The sequence below is a fragment of the Seriola lalandi genome, unplaced genomic scaffold, assembly GCF_002814215.2.
Source record: "Seriola lalandi dorsalis isolate HSWRI2012SDOR001 ecotype SW California unplaced genomic scaffold, Sedor1 jcf7180002054591, whole genome shotgun sequence".
Lineage (NCBI taxonomy): Eukaryota > Metazoa > Chordata > Actinopteri > Carangiformes > Carangidae > Seriola > Seriola lalandi.
In genome coordinates this window covers 525,680-545,380 of record NW_019525144.1, presented here as the reverse complement: position 1 = coordinate 545,380, position 19,701 = coordinate 525,680, and the positions used below count along the sequence as shown (strand labels likewise).

General features: G+C 40.4%; 1 protein-coding gene and 1 long non-coding RNA gene across 5 annotated transcripts; both read right to left on the bottom strand.

The window, feature by feature from the left end:
- Positions 1-435: 435 nt before the first annotated feature.
- On the bottom strand, positions 436-16,361 carry septin3 (septin 3). 4 transcript variants are annotated; one of them, XM_023419184.2, is made up of 11 exons: positions 16,130-16,361; positions 14,115-16,015; positions 9,569-9,976; positions 9,319-9,447; positions 6,280-6,361; positions 5,893-6,030; positions 5,160-5,277; positions 4,255-4,350; positions 3,913-4,009; positions 3,732-3,783; positions 436-3,208 (listed from the first exon to the last, which is right to left on the bottom strand). In XM_023419184.2, the coding sequence occupies exons 1-11, from the start codon at positions 16,333-16,335 to the stop codon at positions 3,079-3,081; spliced, it is 3,357 nt and encodes a 1,118-aa protein (XP_023274952.2). In that variant the 5' UTR covers positions 16,336-16,361; the 3' UTR covers positions 436-3,078. The 4 variants fall into 4 exon arrangements, with proteins under 4 accessions (XP_023274952.2, XP_023274954.1, XP_087033486.1 ...); XM_023419186.2 differs by lacking the exons at positions 14,115-16,015; positions 16,130-16,361 and adding an exon at positions 13,724-13,915; XM_087177360.1 differs by lacking the exons at positions 14,115-16,015; positions 16,130-16,361 and adding an exon at positions 13,389-13,693.
- Positions 16,362-17,843: 1,482 nt separating this feature from the next.
- On the bottom strand, positions 17,844-19,695 carry LOC111664519 (uncharacterized). The gene is made up of 2 exons (XR_002761443.2): positions 19,380-19,695; positions 17,844-18,877 (listed from the first exon to the last, which is right to left on the bottom strand). It is a non-coding gene; the product is annotated as an uncharacterized LOC111664519 (long non-coding RNA).
- Between the last annotated feature and the right edge of the window lie 6 nt (positions 19,696-19,701).

Here is a 19,701-nt window from a genome sequence, read left to right as displayed (position 1 = left end):
AGCAGTTGATGATGGATATCAAAAGTTATTTTCTGCACCATACCTGCCCTTTTCTTGTCTGGCATTCCCACTGATCTCTACAGAATAGCCTTACAGGTGGTATGTCTGCAACTCATAAAAACAGGAAATGAGTCTTATTCCTTGACACCAATTGGTAACTCCAACATTTGCCAAGGGTTGTGTTTATACTGTAACAAGCTTAGCATACAATATGGGTGATGAGTGATTTCCCCCAAAAATTCCCTTAAATTAGCTTGTCATCATTATTCATGGTATACCTGCAGTGATGTAAATATTTAAAATCTATACGGCAGTTCCAAAACTGTGACTAATAATAATGATGGAAAAAATATCACAAATATTGATTTGAGCATTTTGAGGGTATGATATAAATATTTGTGTAAATGATTATTGAGACATTCATGAAAAAAGCAATTTCAAAAAACATGGAAATGTGCTTTATTAAATAAAGAATAAATTACAATAATAATAATAAGACATTAATGTATAAATAATACAACTCTAGAAATTATCTCTCAATGTGTCACAGCAACTTTGAGAAAAGTGGTTATTAAATACATTTACAAGGTGAAGTTATACTGATTCAAAGGAATGAGTGATAGGTGGATAGTGGGCCGTCACTTTAGTTACAGGAGTTAAGACAGCAGCGTTTTACTTCATGATATAGCAATTTAATGTACACATCACACACTCAGAAATAGCTGATAAGTTGATTTAAAGTTGCAGTGATGTGTGAACTTCTGTAAACAAACGGGCAATATGGATACAAGCATGCACACACAAACAATTTCAAATTTCTGCTTGAAAACCTTTGACTGCACTAAAATCACAGATGACTATTATCATTTGTTGCAGACATCACACTTCATATCAAAATCGCAAAAATGTGTATGTTTGTATAAAATGATGATTCAACTAAAACCAAAAATATTGATAGCTTTTCAAAGATTGATTTACTTGTGGTTTTGGCATCTTTGTGCTCTACTGCAGACAGTTCATGGTAGAACAGTAGGAATGTTTACAACTTAATAAATGTATTGATTTTAAATAATTACACCCACCCACTGACTGCATACTATTGGGTTAAAGCTTGAAGCTTCTTGTAAACCTGATCTAGAGAGATATACTGTATTAGTTATCACTGACAGCAGTGGAGGATCCAAACTCTGTAAACTTCATCAGGAAATGAGACTGGATTTGATATGAAAAAACTGACAGTTGGAGTGTCAGCTTAGGACACAAAGCAGTAAAGCAGTAACTCAACAGAACAAGAAATAGGTACTTGGACCAACATCCAAGTACCTATTTCTTGTTCTGTTGAGTTACTGCTTTTACATGGCAGAGTACTGCCACCAAGTGGTGAACAAGAGGAATTTAATTTTAAACTAGCAACACAAAAACAAGCAAAATACTGTCCTCATCTCTGGGTCAGATCACTGTTACGTTCACCAATACTTTGCATGGCACATGACGTCAAACAATAAATAATATAAAACAGTTTTTAGTTTTCATTTCAGACTTGTTGTTATTCAACTTGTTGCACAGTTATACTGATTACACCAGTGGATTGGATTTTTTTTTTTTTTTTGGGGGGGGGGCAGAAAATACACTTTTCATGGTGAGTGGATACAATTAGGATGAAAATGCATTAAATCAACCAAACCTACCAAATAAAAAACAAAAACAAAACAAAAAAAAAAAAACTTGAGCAAAGACTAGTGATTTTCACTTACTGATTTACACCATATGACTTACTTCTGTTGAGTGAGCTTGTAAATTAAATTTGATTTTTCATGACATTTGCCATGCTAATCTATTATTTCTATAAAGTAATACATTTTAAATTAAACATTGCAGGCTTTTAGATTTGCATTAAAATTGGGTGCATGTTGTCAATTTAAGTGGCAGAATAGGTCACAAGTCCATCTGGCTCCAGAAAAAACATAATATTTAATAATAATAAAACCACTCATTGGTTGTATAATTGCACTCCATTGTCACTGTAAGAACACAGTCAGCCAATGCAGGTGAGCACAGCACAAATGCACACAAATGACAGCTCCCCTTTCCTCTCTACCCACTGTGGTGTAACAACATATGCTGAGCCGTACTGTCGCAAACTGTTCATTTAGTTTTTTGCTCTATTACGGTGATTAATAGAATCACAGAATCTGGGATGTGCACAGTCATGCGCCCAGAGGACTCTTTAATCACGCACACATTGTCGCCCACCGAATTGCATTTCATATGTGACTGATGTTGCAGCTGTCTCTGATCTTAGTATGCAGGTCTGCACACGTTACCTATTTCAAAATGGTAAATCACCTCAAACAGAGCGAGGGAACTTTGATTAAACAAATTTCATTTGTTTCTTCATGAGGGTGGGTACAGAAGGAGACAGCAGTACTTGTAATGTTTGTTAAGCCCTCCTGACAGTAAAGCCACAGGGAGTCTTTCTTCAAATGAACAGTTACTGAAGAGAATTTTAAAAAAGCAATTTGTACAGAGTCAACTACAGAGCTGGCTCATGCATCACTACTACAAAGGAATTATGATTTTTATATTGAGAGCAAATAATTTCCTTTGTCTGAATTCAGACATTGGTTGCTACACAACACTAAAACTTTAAAATAATCCTCTTATACACATTATAACATGGCACTTTCTAAGCTCATACTACCCGGACAATGATAAATGACAAGGCATTGGCAGTAGATAAAATGTTACTTTTATAATGGCACTAAGTCTCTGGGTAGGACTGTCCTTTCATCCAAATATTCAAAGGAGTTACTCTGAAATGGGACTAGAGGGGTTTGATATGTGTATGTGTCAGGATGATGTGGGGAAGAATGTGGATTAAACAATCTGTGAATTTTAGAATCACAAAAAAAAAACAAAAAAACACCAATTTTTACAGATTTAAATGTTTTCCAAGCATGCAGCGATGCTGTGGTGACTGATTATAATATTCTGTAGATTCATCTATCAGCTTCATTGCACTGTTTTCACTCTTACTTTGTCTGAACTCCTCCCCTGACTGACTGACTGACTGACTGACTACAGGTTGCTTTCTTGGGTGTCGTTGGAGGATATGGGGTGTAGGCCTCCATTCTCGTTCAGTCTCTTGGCACGGTAAGTTTCATAGTGAATGTTATGAGTGACCTCCTTCAAATCCTGGAGGTGAGACCTAAGAAAGAGGAATACAGGAACACAGACGGGACATGATACTAGTCATGTATTTAGAGTTTTGTTATGTTTATGGTTTACTTTAATGCAGTGCTAGAATCCTACCCACTGCAAAAGAATAACTGGACCCAGGAAGTAATATGAACCAATAGGATTTGCAAGAGAGTAACATTTTTAAATACTTTCTTACCAGCAAACAATTAAAATGTTTAAATAATGAGTCAATTAATGGATTAATTAATTGGTTTATTGACGAAGATTAACTGGCAGCAATTTTGGTTTTAAAAAGGTCACTTTGGGCATTGGAAAAAAATTCATGATTACCCCAGAATAAAAAAGATAATTGATTATTTGACAAAAATAACCATCAGCTACAGCTCTATTATCTTTCACCTCATGTTTCACGTAATTATTACAATACCATTACGCAGAAAAAGTTTCCCAATATGTCAAATCCCATTATTTATAATTGCTCCTAAATTCCAGTTTATTGCATTGCTTTGATATTTAAAACATTGCTTTACCTGATCAGGAAATCTCTCAGTTGAGCAAACTCACAATGGTTGGGATTTTCAACTGCAACAAAAAGAAGAGAATAAAATGCTAAAATCTTGTATTTCAAGTCCTTTATCTAAGACTATCAATACCTTGTCTGTGACAAAGAGTCTGTAAATGTTACTTTCTAGGAAAGGCCATATCACCCACCTTCTACGATTCCCCATGCTGTCTTCCTCCCCAGAACTCGTTTGCCATTCACTTGATATTCTTTGTCACTGCCCACCACAGCAAAGGGCATCGCCTCCTATGGACAGACATTTCAACGCGGTTCAGTGTACTGAAGAGAGCGACACAAGGCTTATGAGATGAAACAAATACACAACATGCCCCAGTGCCCTGACATTCTGCTCAGAGGAAGCAGTGCATGAGGATGAGAGAGAGGGTGGGCCAGGGTGGGTGGAGAGGAGGGGTGGCAGAGACTCATTCTCTTGAGGAGGAGGAAAATCATCAGGGAAAAATGTGTAAGAGAGAAAGAACAGGACCACTTACTCTGATCTTGTCATTGTCACTTTTGTCCTCCATGTCCTCATCAAACTCTTTTTGCGGGTAAAACTCAATCCCACCCATCTCCAGTTCCTTTCTTACCTACAGCACAACATAAAGCCAGGAGACAAATAAAAAACTCTTTATGTGACACAGCTTTATCTGAGCCCTGTCTTTAAATCACATATACACATAACACAAACAAACATTTTTAATGAGGATCCTTTAAATTATGTTTTTTAAACCAGCATGAGTTGATTTTTTGGCCACTTGGGGGCAGAAGAAACAAGCTGTAAACACAATGCTGACATATTACCACCTTGTGCGCTTATAATGCATATGATGAACTGTAGCTTATTTACACAGCCAGCAGATACAGAGCAACATTAGAATTCATTATGATCCATGTTTCTGGCCACCTGACAATTAAGTGACTCCAACATTCACTCTCCTTTGGTATCTGTTTTAGTCTTGACCAGTTCCTTTTTTTTGGTGAACACATGCTGGATATGGAAACACTGATGAGAGCAATGTGACTGAACCAAAACAATAAACTCAAGGAATGTAAAACCAAAATAATTAGTTAACAGATGCTAAAACAGTCTGTAGAGGTGAGGGGGAACTATAGAGATGTGTGATAATTCTCTGTAGCTACCCATTTCACATCACATGCAGTCATTTTATTCATAGTTAGTATAAAGTATTGATTCAAATATTGATTAGAGCAGCTTCAAAGACCAAGATATGTACTGACACATTTTCTACATTACCTCAAACATTTCTGTTGTTTCTGAACTGACTTTTCTTGTTTAAATGTCAGCTGACATTTACTCTGATACCAATTCCTCTGCAATAAGCTGATTATCATCTAGCTTTAGTGGGATGATCTGGGGCTCTTCGGTGAAACTCACCCGCTGTTTGAATTCCTGCCTCTCCTCAATGGTCATCGTGTCTGCTTTGGCAATGACAGGAATAATGTTGACCGAGTGACTCAAGCGCTTCATGAACTCGGTGTCTAGCTGCCGAAGTCTGAGAGAGAAAGAAAACAGAGAAGACAAAGAAAGGAAATGAGTTAGTAGGCAGATTTAGGAGCTGTGATTCTCCCAGAGAGCTTGTTTGCAAGTTAACAAATAGCAGAGGGAGGAACTGGGATTTTATTTGTCATGTATAATACATCTCATTACCTTTCCCTGGTCTTGTAGCAATTATAAAAGATCTACAGTGTGAATGCTTTTGAAAAGTGGGCTTATCACTAGACAAAGTTTGTGTCCCAGTTCTTGTTTGCCTGCACACAAAACATCCTGTCGGTCTCAATTACCCTGGCTAAGAGGAATGGGATACACTGGCTGTAACAAAAGACTGTATCCATTTATCCATTTAAGAGCAATTTCACAGTTGTCAACTGGAGCTAATTGTGAGGTGTTCGGAGAGCAGGCAGAGGTGTGTGTTGTCTACAATATAAAGTAGCACAATTGATGGAGCGCTTTGTTAAAGTGAAATGAAATGTTTTTTGGATAAATGAACATTAGCACTGTGGGTGAGTGTATGAATACTGTCCTCTTCAAGCTTGCCTTCAGATTACTAAAAACACATGGTCTGACTGATTACTTTACTAATCTCTACATCTGATAACATTTAACTCACGAGTGTCCGGTTGGGGAGATGAAATAGAGACAGCAGTGCACCCTGGTGTCAGGGATGCGCTTCTTTCTGGTGATGTTGACCTCCTCCTTTAGGAACTTCTCATACTGCTCATTGATGTACTTGGAAATGGGTTCCCAGCTTCAGAAACAAGAGAAGAGGTCAGCTTGGGGGACAAAGATTACTCGAGATAGAAAAGAGTAGGATATGTAGAAATACAGTTTTCTCAACAAGGACCATTTTCATTGTAGCTTTGGGGAATTAAATGCTCAGCAGCACTCCTGAACTAAAAATACAGTTTTGTAAGTCGACAAGAGAAAAGTAGTTATTGGTTAAATAATAATGATGATATTTACGAGAATTTAATGATCCATGAGTTGGGAAACTCACCAGTTGTCGTTATTGATTTGGTCTCCAAAGCCGGGAGTGTCAACGACTGTCAGCTTCATCTTCACACCACCCTCCTCAATGACTGTAAAAAAGATATGCATATCTGAATATTCAACATATTAAACAAATGTTTACGTCTGGAATTTTCAGAGAAGCGGCTGTTGAGATACACACAGCAAATATTATATAAATGATCTGAACAAGATTTTTTTGATGCAGCACTTCTGCTGTGTCTCTCTCTAACTGGAAAGGGCATATTAATGTCAGGTCACTGTCGACCGCAGGCAATGTGCGCATGATCATGTAAACTGTAGCAACCAAACGCTGAGCCCAGTCCATGGGTTTGACATATCATCACTGTTTCCCCGGTGCCGATAAACCATCAAGGACATATGTAAATGCCAGTTCAGTCAGTTTATCAGTCCCACATGCCTTGATGAGCATAGCACTGCGCTCTACATACTGAAGAGTCACCAACTGATTTTTTAAATTCCGCACATAGCTGTCTGATTTGATACTAACACTGGGGGTGGGGCGCCACAGTCAGACATTTTTAAACACTATACACACTGGCTTTAAATGGGGACACTTTGCTATGAACTAGCTAAATTTGGACTTTTCAAACAGAAATCACAGCTCACTGTTGTTTAAAAACTCAGTGATGAATGAAACAATTCTAATACGTCATCCTACATTGTTGTCAACAAACCACAAACGGAGCTATGATTACCTCTTTGTGTCATTTGTCAGCAGGGTTCATTGTTGTTACCATGGAAACACACCATTTCTTCCTGACATTGTCTCATTTTATGGCAACAAAGTTTTTAGGCTTCAAATTATGTAATCTTCAACATTATGCAACCGCCTAACTTGTAGTAAGAAAGACAAACTAAGAATGCCTAAATCCATAGACCAGTCTCTCATTTATTTGTGGAACGTGTCTCTAGTTTTATCAGAATGGAGATAAGAGACTTTGTTTTTTTTGTTTTTTTTTACCAACTGTAAAATTTGCATGTCTCATTTTAGATGTCGTCTTATAATGGAAATGTAAGAGACAAACATAGCCTGGCTGGATTAGCTAAAGTCTCCACTCTGAGAAAGTGAGAGTGAGAGTGAAAGTGAGAGACCATTTCATAAGCTCAGGCAGTTAAACCAGTTCTGATGCACCTACAGTATACAGTACGTGCGGTGTAGTGTCGAGATCAACAAATTTGCACAAGCCTTGTTTGAAAGCAAAATGCCTTCTCTCCATTATGAAAATCCCCACAGTAAAGGACATTACTGCCAGCACAGATTAATTTGCATCGAGTAGAGCTGTCAGCGATCCAGTGAGAATCTGTAGGTCCAAGAACACTCTGTACTGACTGATGACTAAATACCATTTGTCATGAAGTAGTCAGAGTTTCAGTCATGAAGGAGAAGTAGAAATAAGGTCAAGCTATTTATTACTGAACGTTAGCATTCATATTTTCACTCAACAAAATGCTATACACCACAGCTGATGCAGAAATATGGTTCTGCAAGAAAATCATTATTTATCATTATTATATACTAAAAGCTTCATTAATTGTTCTGAGAAATGTAACACATGACCACTGACATGTTATATTTAGGCACATGAGGCATTATATAGAAGCTGATAATGAAAAATCTTGACAACACTTGGCAAATCTGAAGCCTCCCTAATGAAGTTTATGGTGACAGCCAGGCCTTAAAGCATAGGTTCACAATTGTCTTTTCTGTCTTAAAACAATCGTCAGGTGCCCATATTCCTTTTGCTTGCTGTAATCGTTCCTCGTATTCATACTGGCCATTAAGTGATTTCCAAATGTGATTTCAATGTAGTCTTAGTAACAGCATGGCAGCAGTACAGAAATATTCCCTTCTAAAGTTTTTGAGTGAGCCTCAGCCTTCTAACCAATCAGAGATGGCAAAAGTCACAGGTGGGAGATAACAGTTGTCAATCAATAGATGAACATGCTTCTGGTTCCACTACTCCTCTGGCACTGAGCCTTCAAGCTAGTATTAGCCACTGGAAGACGTCACTATGGCTGACTCAAAAGACTGGCAAGCTCCTGACTCATTAGCTGAGATGGCGAACATGACGAGGATATAGGTGAAGTCCTGGGCAGACTAACTATTCGCCAGACTGGAAAAACTGTGAACTCATCCTTTAATATTCTGCATCGTTTTTCCCGTTGTCAGTCTGTCAGTTACTAGTTCTTCCTGTCACTTGAGAGCCTCATATTTCCCTTGTCTTGCAGTAGTCTATAGTCTCTCCCATCATTCAGCACCATCTGACCGCCACATCCACCTGCACAGCTGTTACCAATCTCCTAATCAGCTCCCAACATATATATACATGCGCCCCTTAGCCCAGTTCCCTGTCAGATTGTCTATTGTGTGTTCTGCCTTACTGGGAGAGTGTTCCTGTTACCCTTTCCTGCCAGCTTGTCATGACCTCTCACTTACTTTTTTTTATTTGGTTGCCTGTCCTGACTGATCCTCTTTTAGCAAACTCTGTTTTGTACCATGGACACAGTGAACTTTGCTTGCAAACACAGAACGTTTCAACTTACACTGGCACATTTACACTGCATCAGACAATTGTGTAAAAAAAAAAAAGAAGACCCAGATCAACACCAAAAATCTAGTTAAGTGATCTGCCTACAAAATTTCTGCTTTATACATTTATTATTTTTTTGGGATATTTTGAAAACAGACAGGGCAAAGTAGACAATCACAGTAAACGAATGATGCGCATGTCATACAAAGTCCCTACAGGAGATGCAGAAGCTGGCAATGTGTATTTGTAACTCAGCTGAAAATAAATGGCAAGGTTTCTTGGCAGCTACCAGGGTGCACTGATATACTGTAAGTAGGCTATGTAGGACTGAGAACATGGTCAAAGATCGTCAATTTTCTCTGTCAAATTAAATGCTACTATAAATATCTGACCCTAAAGAAAGAACAGGATCTCTCCCTGTCTCTCCCTCTCTCTCGCTCTCTCTCTCTCTCTCTCTTTCTCTCTCTACTCACCATGAGACACTGCTTTGATCTCCACAGTTTTGGGGATCTTCTCATCGCGGGCCCATCCTGCGCTCCTCCTGCTCACTTGGGACTTGAATAAGGTGTTCACAAGAGTCGACTTTCCCAAACCGCTGTTACCTGCGGGGAGAAGGAGGGGAAGCAATTGTGAGAGAAAATGAGAAGTGTCCAGCTGTGCAGGAAAAACATAATTTCTTTTCACCAAGAAGAAAATCCACAGGCAAATCCTGCTGTGACTTACCGACTACCATGATATTGAAATCAAAGCCAGTCTTCATGGTTTTCTTCCTCATCTGCTCAATGATGGTGTCAATACCAATGTACCCCAGCAGAGTGGATCCTCCGCTGGAGCTGTGGGAGCCGCCGTGACCATGACCTCCGCTGTGTGCTGTAGCATGGCCCCCACCATGGCCCGCACCGTGGCCCACACCATGACCAATACCGTGATTGGCAGCGAAGCCCGGGCCGTGACTCCCGATTGGGACTGGAATGGCACTCGGAGGAGGGGCGGAGACCCCACCGCTGCCTGCTCCACCGCCTGGCCCCTGGGGTGGAAAGGGGCTGGAGGGGGAAGGAGCCCCCACATTTGGGGGCTTGGCAGGGACAACTGGTTTGGGTCTCACTTCTGGAGGAACTACGTCTGACATGTCTAGAAATGAGACAGCGAGGAGGGTAATAAGACAATTTCAACAGAAAACATTGCTACATGAGGAAGAAGTAGGCCAGTAGAGCAGCTGCGGTTTTTTCTCCCATTCCTTTTTCTACATTGAGGAATTGGGTTGTTGCAGTAGGCTTAAAAAGCTGGTTCACCTAAATCACTAACATATATACTTCCTCACATGCCCGGTTGTTTCTAAACACAGATGTTGCTGTTGAATTCTATAAATATAACTGGAGAGTAGACTGGTGTAGATACTGGCCGTATTAATCTAATCTGGTATTGGCCAGCTCTTTATCTAGATCTAGAGCTATAGACCTACATTAAAGACAGTTTCTTCATCAATGTTACTGTAAAATATCTGCTTCTAATGGTACTCAGTATCGGCAGAGTTTAAGAGTCAGCACGGGTCGGTTTGGGTCATCCCTAAATGTAACTTTTTAACGCTGTAAGCACTAGAGCTGCAACAATTAGTTGATTAATTGATACACTATTTGAACACTATTTGAACACTATTTGCGTGACCTCTGACTCCACTACAGGTGAGCCCTTCAAGTGAAGCAAACAGTACAGGCAGATGGCAACAGACAGGAGGCTGAGCCAAGATGTTGTAAACCTAAGCCCTCCAGGGCGTACACATGGAGCAGCCTGCTGCCATGCTTTAAGTCAGCGCAGCCACCGCCGTAGATACAGATCATACAGGTCACTGAGGCAGTGGCTGTCACTTTGATTCACAACACTCAGTGGTCATGCAGCTCTGCTCCCCTCTCTGCCTCAGGAGCAGGGGGGGTGGGGGCTGGGTCAGAATGGGTGGCCAGCAGTGGCACTACCACAAAACAACCACAAAGATACACAAAATGACCACAAAAGGACAACTTAGTGTAAAACAAGTTAGCTGCTTTGTGTCTCATTCAGTTTGGAGTCTTAACACTAGAGCTGCAACGGTTAGACAATTATTCGACTGAAAGACAGTTAATCAGCAGCTACTTTGATAATTGATTAATTATTTATCAAACAAAAATGTCTAACATTGGACTGTTAGTTGGACAAACATTTAAAGAATCCCCTTGTGCTCCAGGATGTTATGATGGACAATCTCCAACATTTGCTATGTTATAGACCAAATTATTAATTGATTGGGTAAATAATCTGCATATTAATAGATAATGACAATAACAATTAGTTGCAGCCCTACTTGACACATTTATACTAATTTTTACAAATGCACCCCTCCTTTAAATCTGTGCACCAGTTAGGCCTCCCTTATTCAAAAGTTTCTAACCCTGCCTCACACGTACAGTAGCTACATTCACAGATCAACAGATTTGCAGAATTATTTCAGCATTAATTTGGAGCTACATACTGCAGACAAATCACACTTGAAGGCTGGAATATGCAGTAGCTGCTGATGCTCTGGTGACATGAAGGCTGCGACCTGTTTCCCTGATATAAAGATGCTTATACGAGTCAAACGCTGCTTTTGTCTTTTTTATTACAAAACAAGAGGTTGGCTCCATCACTGCCTGTCGACCCCATTGTCTCTCTCCAGCCATGCTGGATAACAGCAGCTAGTGGCAGCTCCGTGTTAGCTGCTAGCTACGGTGGGCTCGGCTCGGCGGCGCAGACTAGTGTCTCACTTACCGAGTCCCGTTCAACCGACCGTCAATCTGCTCGAGGAGAGGACGGGCTCCTTGATCACTGACTGATCTAATGTCGCTCCCGGTCCAGCAACAAACGATATGTATCCACCACAGAGATAACAAGGAGCGGTCATGTGATGAGTCTGGGTACCTCTCCTCTGTCCTCCCCTTCGGCCGTTACCCCCCCTTCTCCGTTACCATGGCGACAAGAGGAGAGGGAGTGGGGAGATGCAGCGCGCACGCGCAGTGCAACATTACCTCTAAGGGACATTTTTTTGGTACAGTGAGTGATACAGACTATTTATAGTGAATGTTTTGGATTGTATTATAATTAGGTAAAACAAATCCAGTTTGATCTGGATCCATTGTTCACTATTCAGAGTTCTCTGATGTGGTCAGAAGTTGTACTGAGATCTTTCCCTGAAGCAGTGTGGAATAAGCAGGCCTATTCAGATCCTTTACTGAAGTAGAAGCTTAAAATAATAATAATTTCAACCCTGCTTTGCTTATAAGTGTAGTCATAGAAGTTTTTTTTCCTCAAGAAAAAGTACTAATGCAAAACTGTTAAAATCCTCCACTGCAAGTAAAAGTCATTGAAAATCCTAATTCAGCAAAAGTCAGAAGTATTATCAGCTAAATGGACTCCTTCATGAAAGCTTATTTTACTTTTCATTTTATCATAAGGTCATTAATGTACCATTGCTTAAACAGCATTTTGCTGTTGTAGCTGGTCGAGGTGGAGCTTTTAGTCACTTTGCACATTATTAAGTAGTTTCATTCAGTGGCTTACTTCCTTACCTATGGGGCTGGGAAAGCCCTCTGAGGGGTCTTGAGATTATTTATGGGGTAGAGAAGAAGTTCTGCTAGAAAGATCTCTATCCTTCTTTTGGACCTTTCTCAAACTGTTGCCTTTATTTGTGAAACATTTGAGAGTTTTACTTTTTGAGCCTCAAGTAACTGAGTAAAGTAACTGAAATGAAAGCATTTAAAGGAATTTAGAGTCAAGGGGAAATGTGAACAAATCATCAAAAATGTTTGTCACCACTGGTATAATATAGGAAATATAAGGCATTTTATAAGCTTATTCTATGTTTTTAAATGTAAAATCTGAAAAGTAACTACTAACTACAGCAGTCAGATAAATAAATGTAATGGAGTAAAAAGTATAGTATTTCCCTCTGAAATGTATTGGAAATGAAACTGTAAAGCATCAAGTAGCATAAAATGAAAATACTCAAGTAAAGTAAAAGCGATTTAGAATTGTAGCTAAGAACAGTGCTTCAGTAAATGCTCTAAAATACATTTGACCGTGGTGAAATGTACTATAGTATAAAATCACCACAACAATTGTTCCCAACTAGACCTACAGGATAAACCTGAGGGGTTGCAAGATGATGATGGAAAAATATATGTCATATTTCTGCTATTTTCTGACTTTTTTCCCCCCCGCCAATCTTCTCTTTTATATTGTGAACAGCCACTAAGCTTACATACAGGATTGGCAGATCTGACAAGTGAACAAACCTCATCCCCTGACGAAAACTCTGACACAGTTGAGAGCACAAGAAAAAAAAAAATCAAGCAGCTCCATTCAAACAAAACTATCTGACAGTCAACTTTTTAGTTGGACCACACATTACTAGTTCGCAACCTGTGGCAAAAAGGATCACTTGTAGATATTGCTTCACTTAAAAAGATCACCACCGCTGCATTATGATTTACATTTACATTTTCTACTTTGCTTTTATCCAAAAATCACTTACAGGTGAGGGACAACATCAAGGCTCCAGGGCAGTCGGAGACCGTTGATGTAAGTAGTAAAAATTGCATCTATTCAAAGAGATCAAGTTAAGAAGTGAAAGTGCATAGTAAGTGCTAGTAGTTAGAGATATCCTATAGGACCTCATAATACATCTGTGATTCTCATTAGGGAGATGCAGACACCTCATTTATACTCAGTGGTGTTTTTTAAATATCTGTCCTGTGGTATTATAACAGGATTAACTTCAACTTTAAAAAGGAACAATTACACAGTATGTGCGAGTGTTGCTGTGATATTGTAAGGTAGATATATTCTTCAAAGTGCCACAATACTCACACTTTATGTCTGAGCTGCTCTCCTCTCACTCTTCTTTAGCTTTCCTCTCGGCATGTTTTCGCTGCGTTTGCTTGTTTCTATGGCAAGTTGTTTTGCCTTGTCCTCTTGTGCTAGTCACTTTGATAGAGTCTGCTAACCAACGCTGTCACGTCTCCCTTCAGCACGTCTGTTACTCTGCTGATAAGCAGCGGTGTCTTAATTCCCTCTGCTATCCTCTTTGACCACCCCCTCATCATAATTCCCGCCCCCTTAGATAGAAAATTATTTAACTCCTACTCTAAACAGATTAAACAACAAGAGATGAAAGAGTCCCTGTCATGTATGCTCAGATGAATGTGTTGACTTTGTTGCGTTAAAGTCTTCCAAGTGGTTTGGATATCTCTGTACTCACCCACATACACTGAGCCTGGGTAATACATGGTGACGTAATACGGGTCCTCTGGTTCCTCCATGATAAATGCTCTTTTCGCTAAAGAGTAATCCACTTGGTTTGGTGGAAGGGAAGCTGTTGTTGATGTTGTTGTCTCTTCTGGTCTCTGGTACAGTCTGTGCTGTGGCTGGGATGGCAGGTCAAAGACCCCCTTTGAACTACTGCCACAGCTGTTTGTGTTGAATGGGCAGCCAGCCACAGACGGAGGCCAGCTTACCACGCATTTCTCTGAGGGATGTTCTAGTAGCTTTGTGGGCACACTATGGTGGTCAGGTGGTGCAAAAATATCTGTTTGATTCGGCCCTGTGTCACTGAGTGTCACCTCTTTGTGGTTTTTATTTTGCCCAGGAGATAGCCTGTGATCTAACAGATATTTCTGTGATGGGATGTCAGCGATTGAAGAGCTTCCTGTTTGTGGTGCGGTGCACTCAACAGAGGAAGGTCGGGAGGCCTCTTGCGTCTGAGGCACCACCAGACATGTTTTAAGTCGATTTAATCTGTGTGCACGCTGAGAAGCCTCCGTTTTCTGGTCGATGCCTCTTGACTGGCAGCTGTAATCCTTTGTAAAACAGTCAGAGTTACTCACTGTGCTCTGTACATCCATCTGGGCAGTTTCACTCTGGGCCTTTGACCAGAACCTGCGTTTCTGTTGGGACTTGATGTGTTGAGATGCTCCAGTTTGTTGAAAGAGAGTAGGCCAAGAGTTTCCTGTAACTGTCTGTGAGTTGTTTTCTTTCTTGGGTCTCCTGAGATTAGAGCCTGGTGGAAATGTATCCACTTTCGTTTCATTGTACAAATCAAATCGTCTTCTCCTTGTCTCTATATTGGGTGAAACAGTCGACTGACTCAGGAGAGGCTCTGTGGATAATGACATTTTAGGAGTTGTAGGTAAAGCTGTACTTCTCATTTGTTCATATGATTTATTATTGGAGGCAGACCTTGCAGTTTGAGTGTAGTATCTATCCGGAGGGTAGTCTGCACATTTCCTCTGAGCATTCAGTCCATCAAGCACTGACTGAGATTCTCTGGGAACATTAGCCGACTGAATCCCCTCAGACTCTGAGAGAAATATTTGTGTACTTGTTGCTGGACTTGGCAAAAATTCCTGTTGCTGTTTGATGTTTGATTTTGGTTTGTTGATTGCAGAAAAGTCTAAATTCCTCGGTGGAGGCTTTGGTTTATCTTTTGAACTACTTTCTTTTTTACTTGAACCAACTTTGCCTTGCAATAAGCAGGAATTCTGAGACGTGGCTGCGTGTATCTGGGACTCAGAGTGAGTCTGATGTAGAGACTCTCTGCCCGTCACGGCACAAGATCTTCTCAAATGTGGATGAGTAAAGTCCAGTAAAGTTTCTTGGTCAAGAAGGTCATGCTTTGCCTCGTTTGAGAAACTCTGTTTACGCTCCACTTTCGTATTTGAGATGGTTATAGATCGAGCACGTCTTTCTTTAGCTACAGGAGAAGGCTGCTTGCCTCTCTGGCCTTCCAAACTCATCCCTTGGCACAGCGACGTTGGGGATGGACTCAGTCTGGGTGTTGGGACAGTCAGAGTTGGGGATATACTAGGCTGAGGCTGAGGCTGGTGCAGTAATGGAGGAAGATCACTCAACTGTGAGGCGGGGAGATGAAGAGAATCACTTGGCTTTGGCCTCAGAGTGGAGGCAGTGGGAGAAGAATTTGGCTTTGAGGCAGGAAAAATGGAGATGCTGGGCTTTGCGGAGAGAGTTGGAGAGCTGTATGTTTTGGGTTTGGTTCTTGGGAGGGTTGATGCTCTTTCCCCATGGATTCTCTGCGAATGCTGACATGATTTACTCCAAGAGGACTGACTGGATGTCTTGGTGGAACAAATTGGAACAAAAGATCTGGAGCCAAAAGACGGAAGAAAAATTGTTAAACTGCAAAATGAATCCAATATAATATTTACAATATTGCATAACACAAAACTGACTTAGAATATGAGCTACAACTCAATTTACCTGTCAGTGGTTATCTGTTCTGTGTCGTGTTTTTCGTAGATGAGCCCTCTCTCATCAAATGATGGGATTTGAATTACTTTCTTTTTGATCACAGGAGAAGAGAGCGAGAGAGGAGGTGACAAACAGACTGATGGATGTTCCCTTGCTTGTCTGGAGGATGCAGATACTTGAGACATCAAAGGAGCCAGACGGTCATAAATGCTCATTCTCTTGTGTGAAGTTGTGAAGTTGTGAAGGAGGAGATGGAAACAAAGACCAATTAAACTGTTGCTAGGGGAAAATAAAGGAAAATCAGGTTCTAAGAGAAATAGCAAATGTAAGAGTCAAAGTCAGACAGCGGTGGATGAAACATTCAGATCTTTTAGCATTCAAAATCTCCTTGAGAGTGTTATAAAATATGCTTCAAGTATTAAAGGAAAAAATTTCTCATTATGCAGAGGAAATGCCTCTGTGAAAATTAAACTATGATTATCACATTGTTAATACTGATGACTTAATGAGTAATTAGCATTTTACAGTTTCAGCTGTAACTACTTTGTTGGGTAATTACATTTGTAAAAGTGCATTGTTTGCTAAAATTTCAACATGTTTTTTATATTAGATGTTAATCTGCAGCAACTATAGCTGCGTCAAATGTAGCGGAGTTGAAGTATAAAGTAGCATAAAATGAAAATAATCATGTAAAGAACACAGTGATAGTACAGCAAACACTGCAATCTGAGACAGCAGGACTGGTAAGCAGTGCCACCATACATTTTCACTGAATAACAAACATCTACAAAGAAAAAATACAAGTTTTCAAAGGTTACAAATGAGGAAAAAGACACAAACCTGCTGCTTGCCTCTCTGTCCCCGTTGTTGACACTCTGAGTGAGTGAATAAGTCAAAGAGGGCGAGACGAGGAACAGAGAAGTAGGAAGTAGTGGGCACAGAAGTGCCATTCTCTCCATTCCTCGACACTGAGGCTTCACTGTTTCACTCCCACTCTGGTCCCTCATTTTGTTCGGTTCATCAGACACTGTCTGTGAAGTCTGAATGTGTTCTGTCTGGTTACAGTCCAGATCAGAGGTGGGAAAAGTATTCAGATTGTTTACTATGGCCTAACAATGTAACAATGTAGAAATACCCCTTTACATGTAAAAGTCCAAGAATTAAAAGTATCAAAAGGAAAAGTACTGGAGGCCTGTAACTGATATGTTATTTTAAATGACATTTACCTTAAATACAAAAAAAAAAAAATCAAAGCTCTGTTCATTTTGTCCCATTCACTTTCACTCATTGCTTTTTGTGAAACAGTTATTTAAATGAGATTATCTGAGAAGTTCGCCTATCCAACCTGACCTTGGATAAGCGAAAGAAAATGGATGGATTGAATAAAGTTTCTTTGACATCTGAAATGTAACAAGAGGCTACCATCATATCAGACACCCCTTTTTTTTGGTAAGGTTTTGTCTCGCATTTTATAAGCTTTTCATGTGTTTTTTAATATAAAATTGTCATTTTGAAAACTCTAGCTGTCAGATAGATGCAGTGAAGTAAAAAGTACAATATTTCCCTCTGGAACATAGCTGCATAAAACAGAAGTACCATGACAAAAGCCACTTGAGTAAATGCACTTTTGAGCAATGGTGCAGATATACTCCACAAATCTTAAATATTACTTTACTCCGGTATTATTATCTTTGTGATCACGTACAGAGTAAACCCAAAGGACTGAAGATTAAACTGTTTTATTTTTGTATGAACAAAGGAAGCATATGATCATCAAAAAAGGGTTGTTACACACCCACAGTTTCCTCACCATGCTGTCAAGTAAAAACAATGAAAACAAAAAAAAAAAATACACTTATAGCATTACCAAATACTAGTTTTCTGTAATCTTGGTCCATCGAGGATAATCTTGGCACCTTGAATAAATCAGTCGCATTTATTCAGTACACATTATTTTAATAAAGTCACTACTACACCATTTTGGCACAGTGGCACTAACAATCTACATGCTTCTCAGCAGCTGCCATGCCGACATCGCCACAGAGAGGATTAAAAACCCTCCTCAGTGGCAACAAATTCATTGCACTTATTGTCATTCACTTCACTAATTAAATGCACAATATAAGTAAACTCCATGATATATGTAAAGTGATTGTCAAATTACAAAACGTATGTAAAAGTTGGCACAAGTATAAGATGGCATGAAATTTACATTGGGTTTCAAACACGTTTCTAAAGGGCAGCATGTCCTCCAATCACCTCACAATCTCTTTCTGCATGTAAGTCTTCTCCTCCTTGTGCATTTGGATACATTTTAAAAATTCTTTAAATCTCCCACTGCTTCAGTTTTCCCTGATGTCTACAGCAAAAAATCTACAGAGATCAGAGAAAAGTTGGAATGATAGGACAGGGCTTGCATTATTATCAGATAATCTTTCCTCCATCTTTTGTCTCTTTCTTTTTCTTTCTCCATCTTTAAGGTGTTGGCTCCCATCCCTCCGGTGTCCTGGCAGCACCCCTGTCCAGATGGCCTGCCGCCTCGCCCTCTTGATCATATCAGGGCATTGCTATCGTCATCTCTGCAGTTCACACTGGCCACCAGCGGGTGATGCCGGACTGTTTTGTTGCTCCACTTGTGGGCATCCTGCAGCCCGGGCTCTAGGAAGTACAGGCACGCTCCGAAGCCTGCCAGCACCAAAACCGACACCAGCAGGTAGAGTGGGACGAACCAGTCCAAGAACAGCCACGACATAACTGCTGTCAGAGCGAAGTCATGGGAAGGGTGGAGGAGGAAAGGACAGAAAAAATGGATGGGTGATGGGGGATAGGGAGGAAGGACGTGATGGAGAAAAGGAAGGAAAAGGAGGCGAGGGGAGAGATTTTGGAGAAGGGTGGATGAACAGAGTTGTACTTTAAAAGTCATCCCTGCAAGCACTCCCTCTCTGCTGGGTAAGATATCATGCATGACAAACTGCAGCATCTCAGTGTCCCATTATTTGCAGTCATTCCTTAGAAAGCCTTCCCGCTCCCTCCTTGTAATCCCAAATGTCGGATGAAGCACACGAATGAATACGTTACACAGTACACAATGCCTATCAACACTTCTATCAGGCTGAGATTCACGATTCTTAACTTGCAAACACACACACACACACACACACACACACACACACACACACACACACACACACACACACACACACACAGGTGTTGCGTTCTAAAAATAGTGCACGGTAGTAAATAAAGGCATGGTGCTTACCTGCAGACTCTGCTGAGTCAGTTGGTCTCTGTGTGTCTGATGGTATGTGATGTGCGGCAGCTGCGAGTCAAAACAATCATTAGATTATTTCCAGTGCTGCAGCTCCCACTGTTGCATGTGAGACGGCAAAAATCACAGGTGCTCTCTGGGAGGCACAAGAGACAGAAGCTGCATGCGGCTTCATCCTCCAGCTCCTGGCTCTCTGACGTTCAAAGGAGGGGTGGGGGTTGCCATGACAACACCCCTGCTGATGGCTGAGAGGATGGAGGGAGTGGGAGGGAAAACTTATATAACTATAATCATTTTTTTAGGGGGGGTGGGG

Coding starts and splice junctions, on each gene's coding strand:
- septin3 (XM_023419184.2), bottom strand. CDS start 16,335: ATGAGCATTTATGACCGTCTGGCTCCTTTGATGTCTCAAGTATCTGCA. Junction 6,362..9,318: donor GATCAAAGCAGTGTCTCATG/GTGAGTAGAGAG, acceptor TCTTTTTTACAG/TCATTGAGGAGGGTGGTGTG. Junction 4,351..5,159: donor GGCAGGAATTCAAACAGCGG/GTGAGTTTCACC, acceptor GTTGTGCTGTAG/GTAAGAAAGGAACTGGAGAT.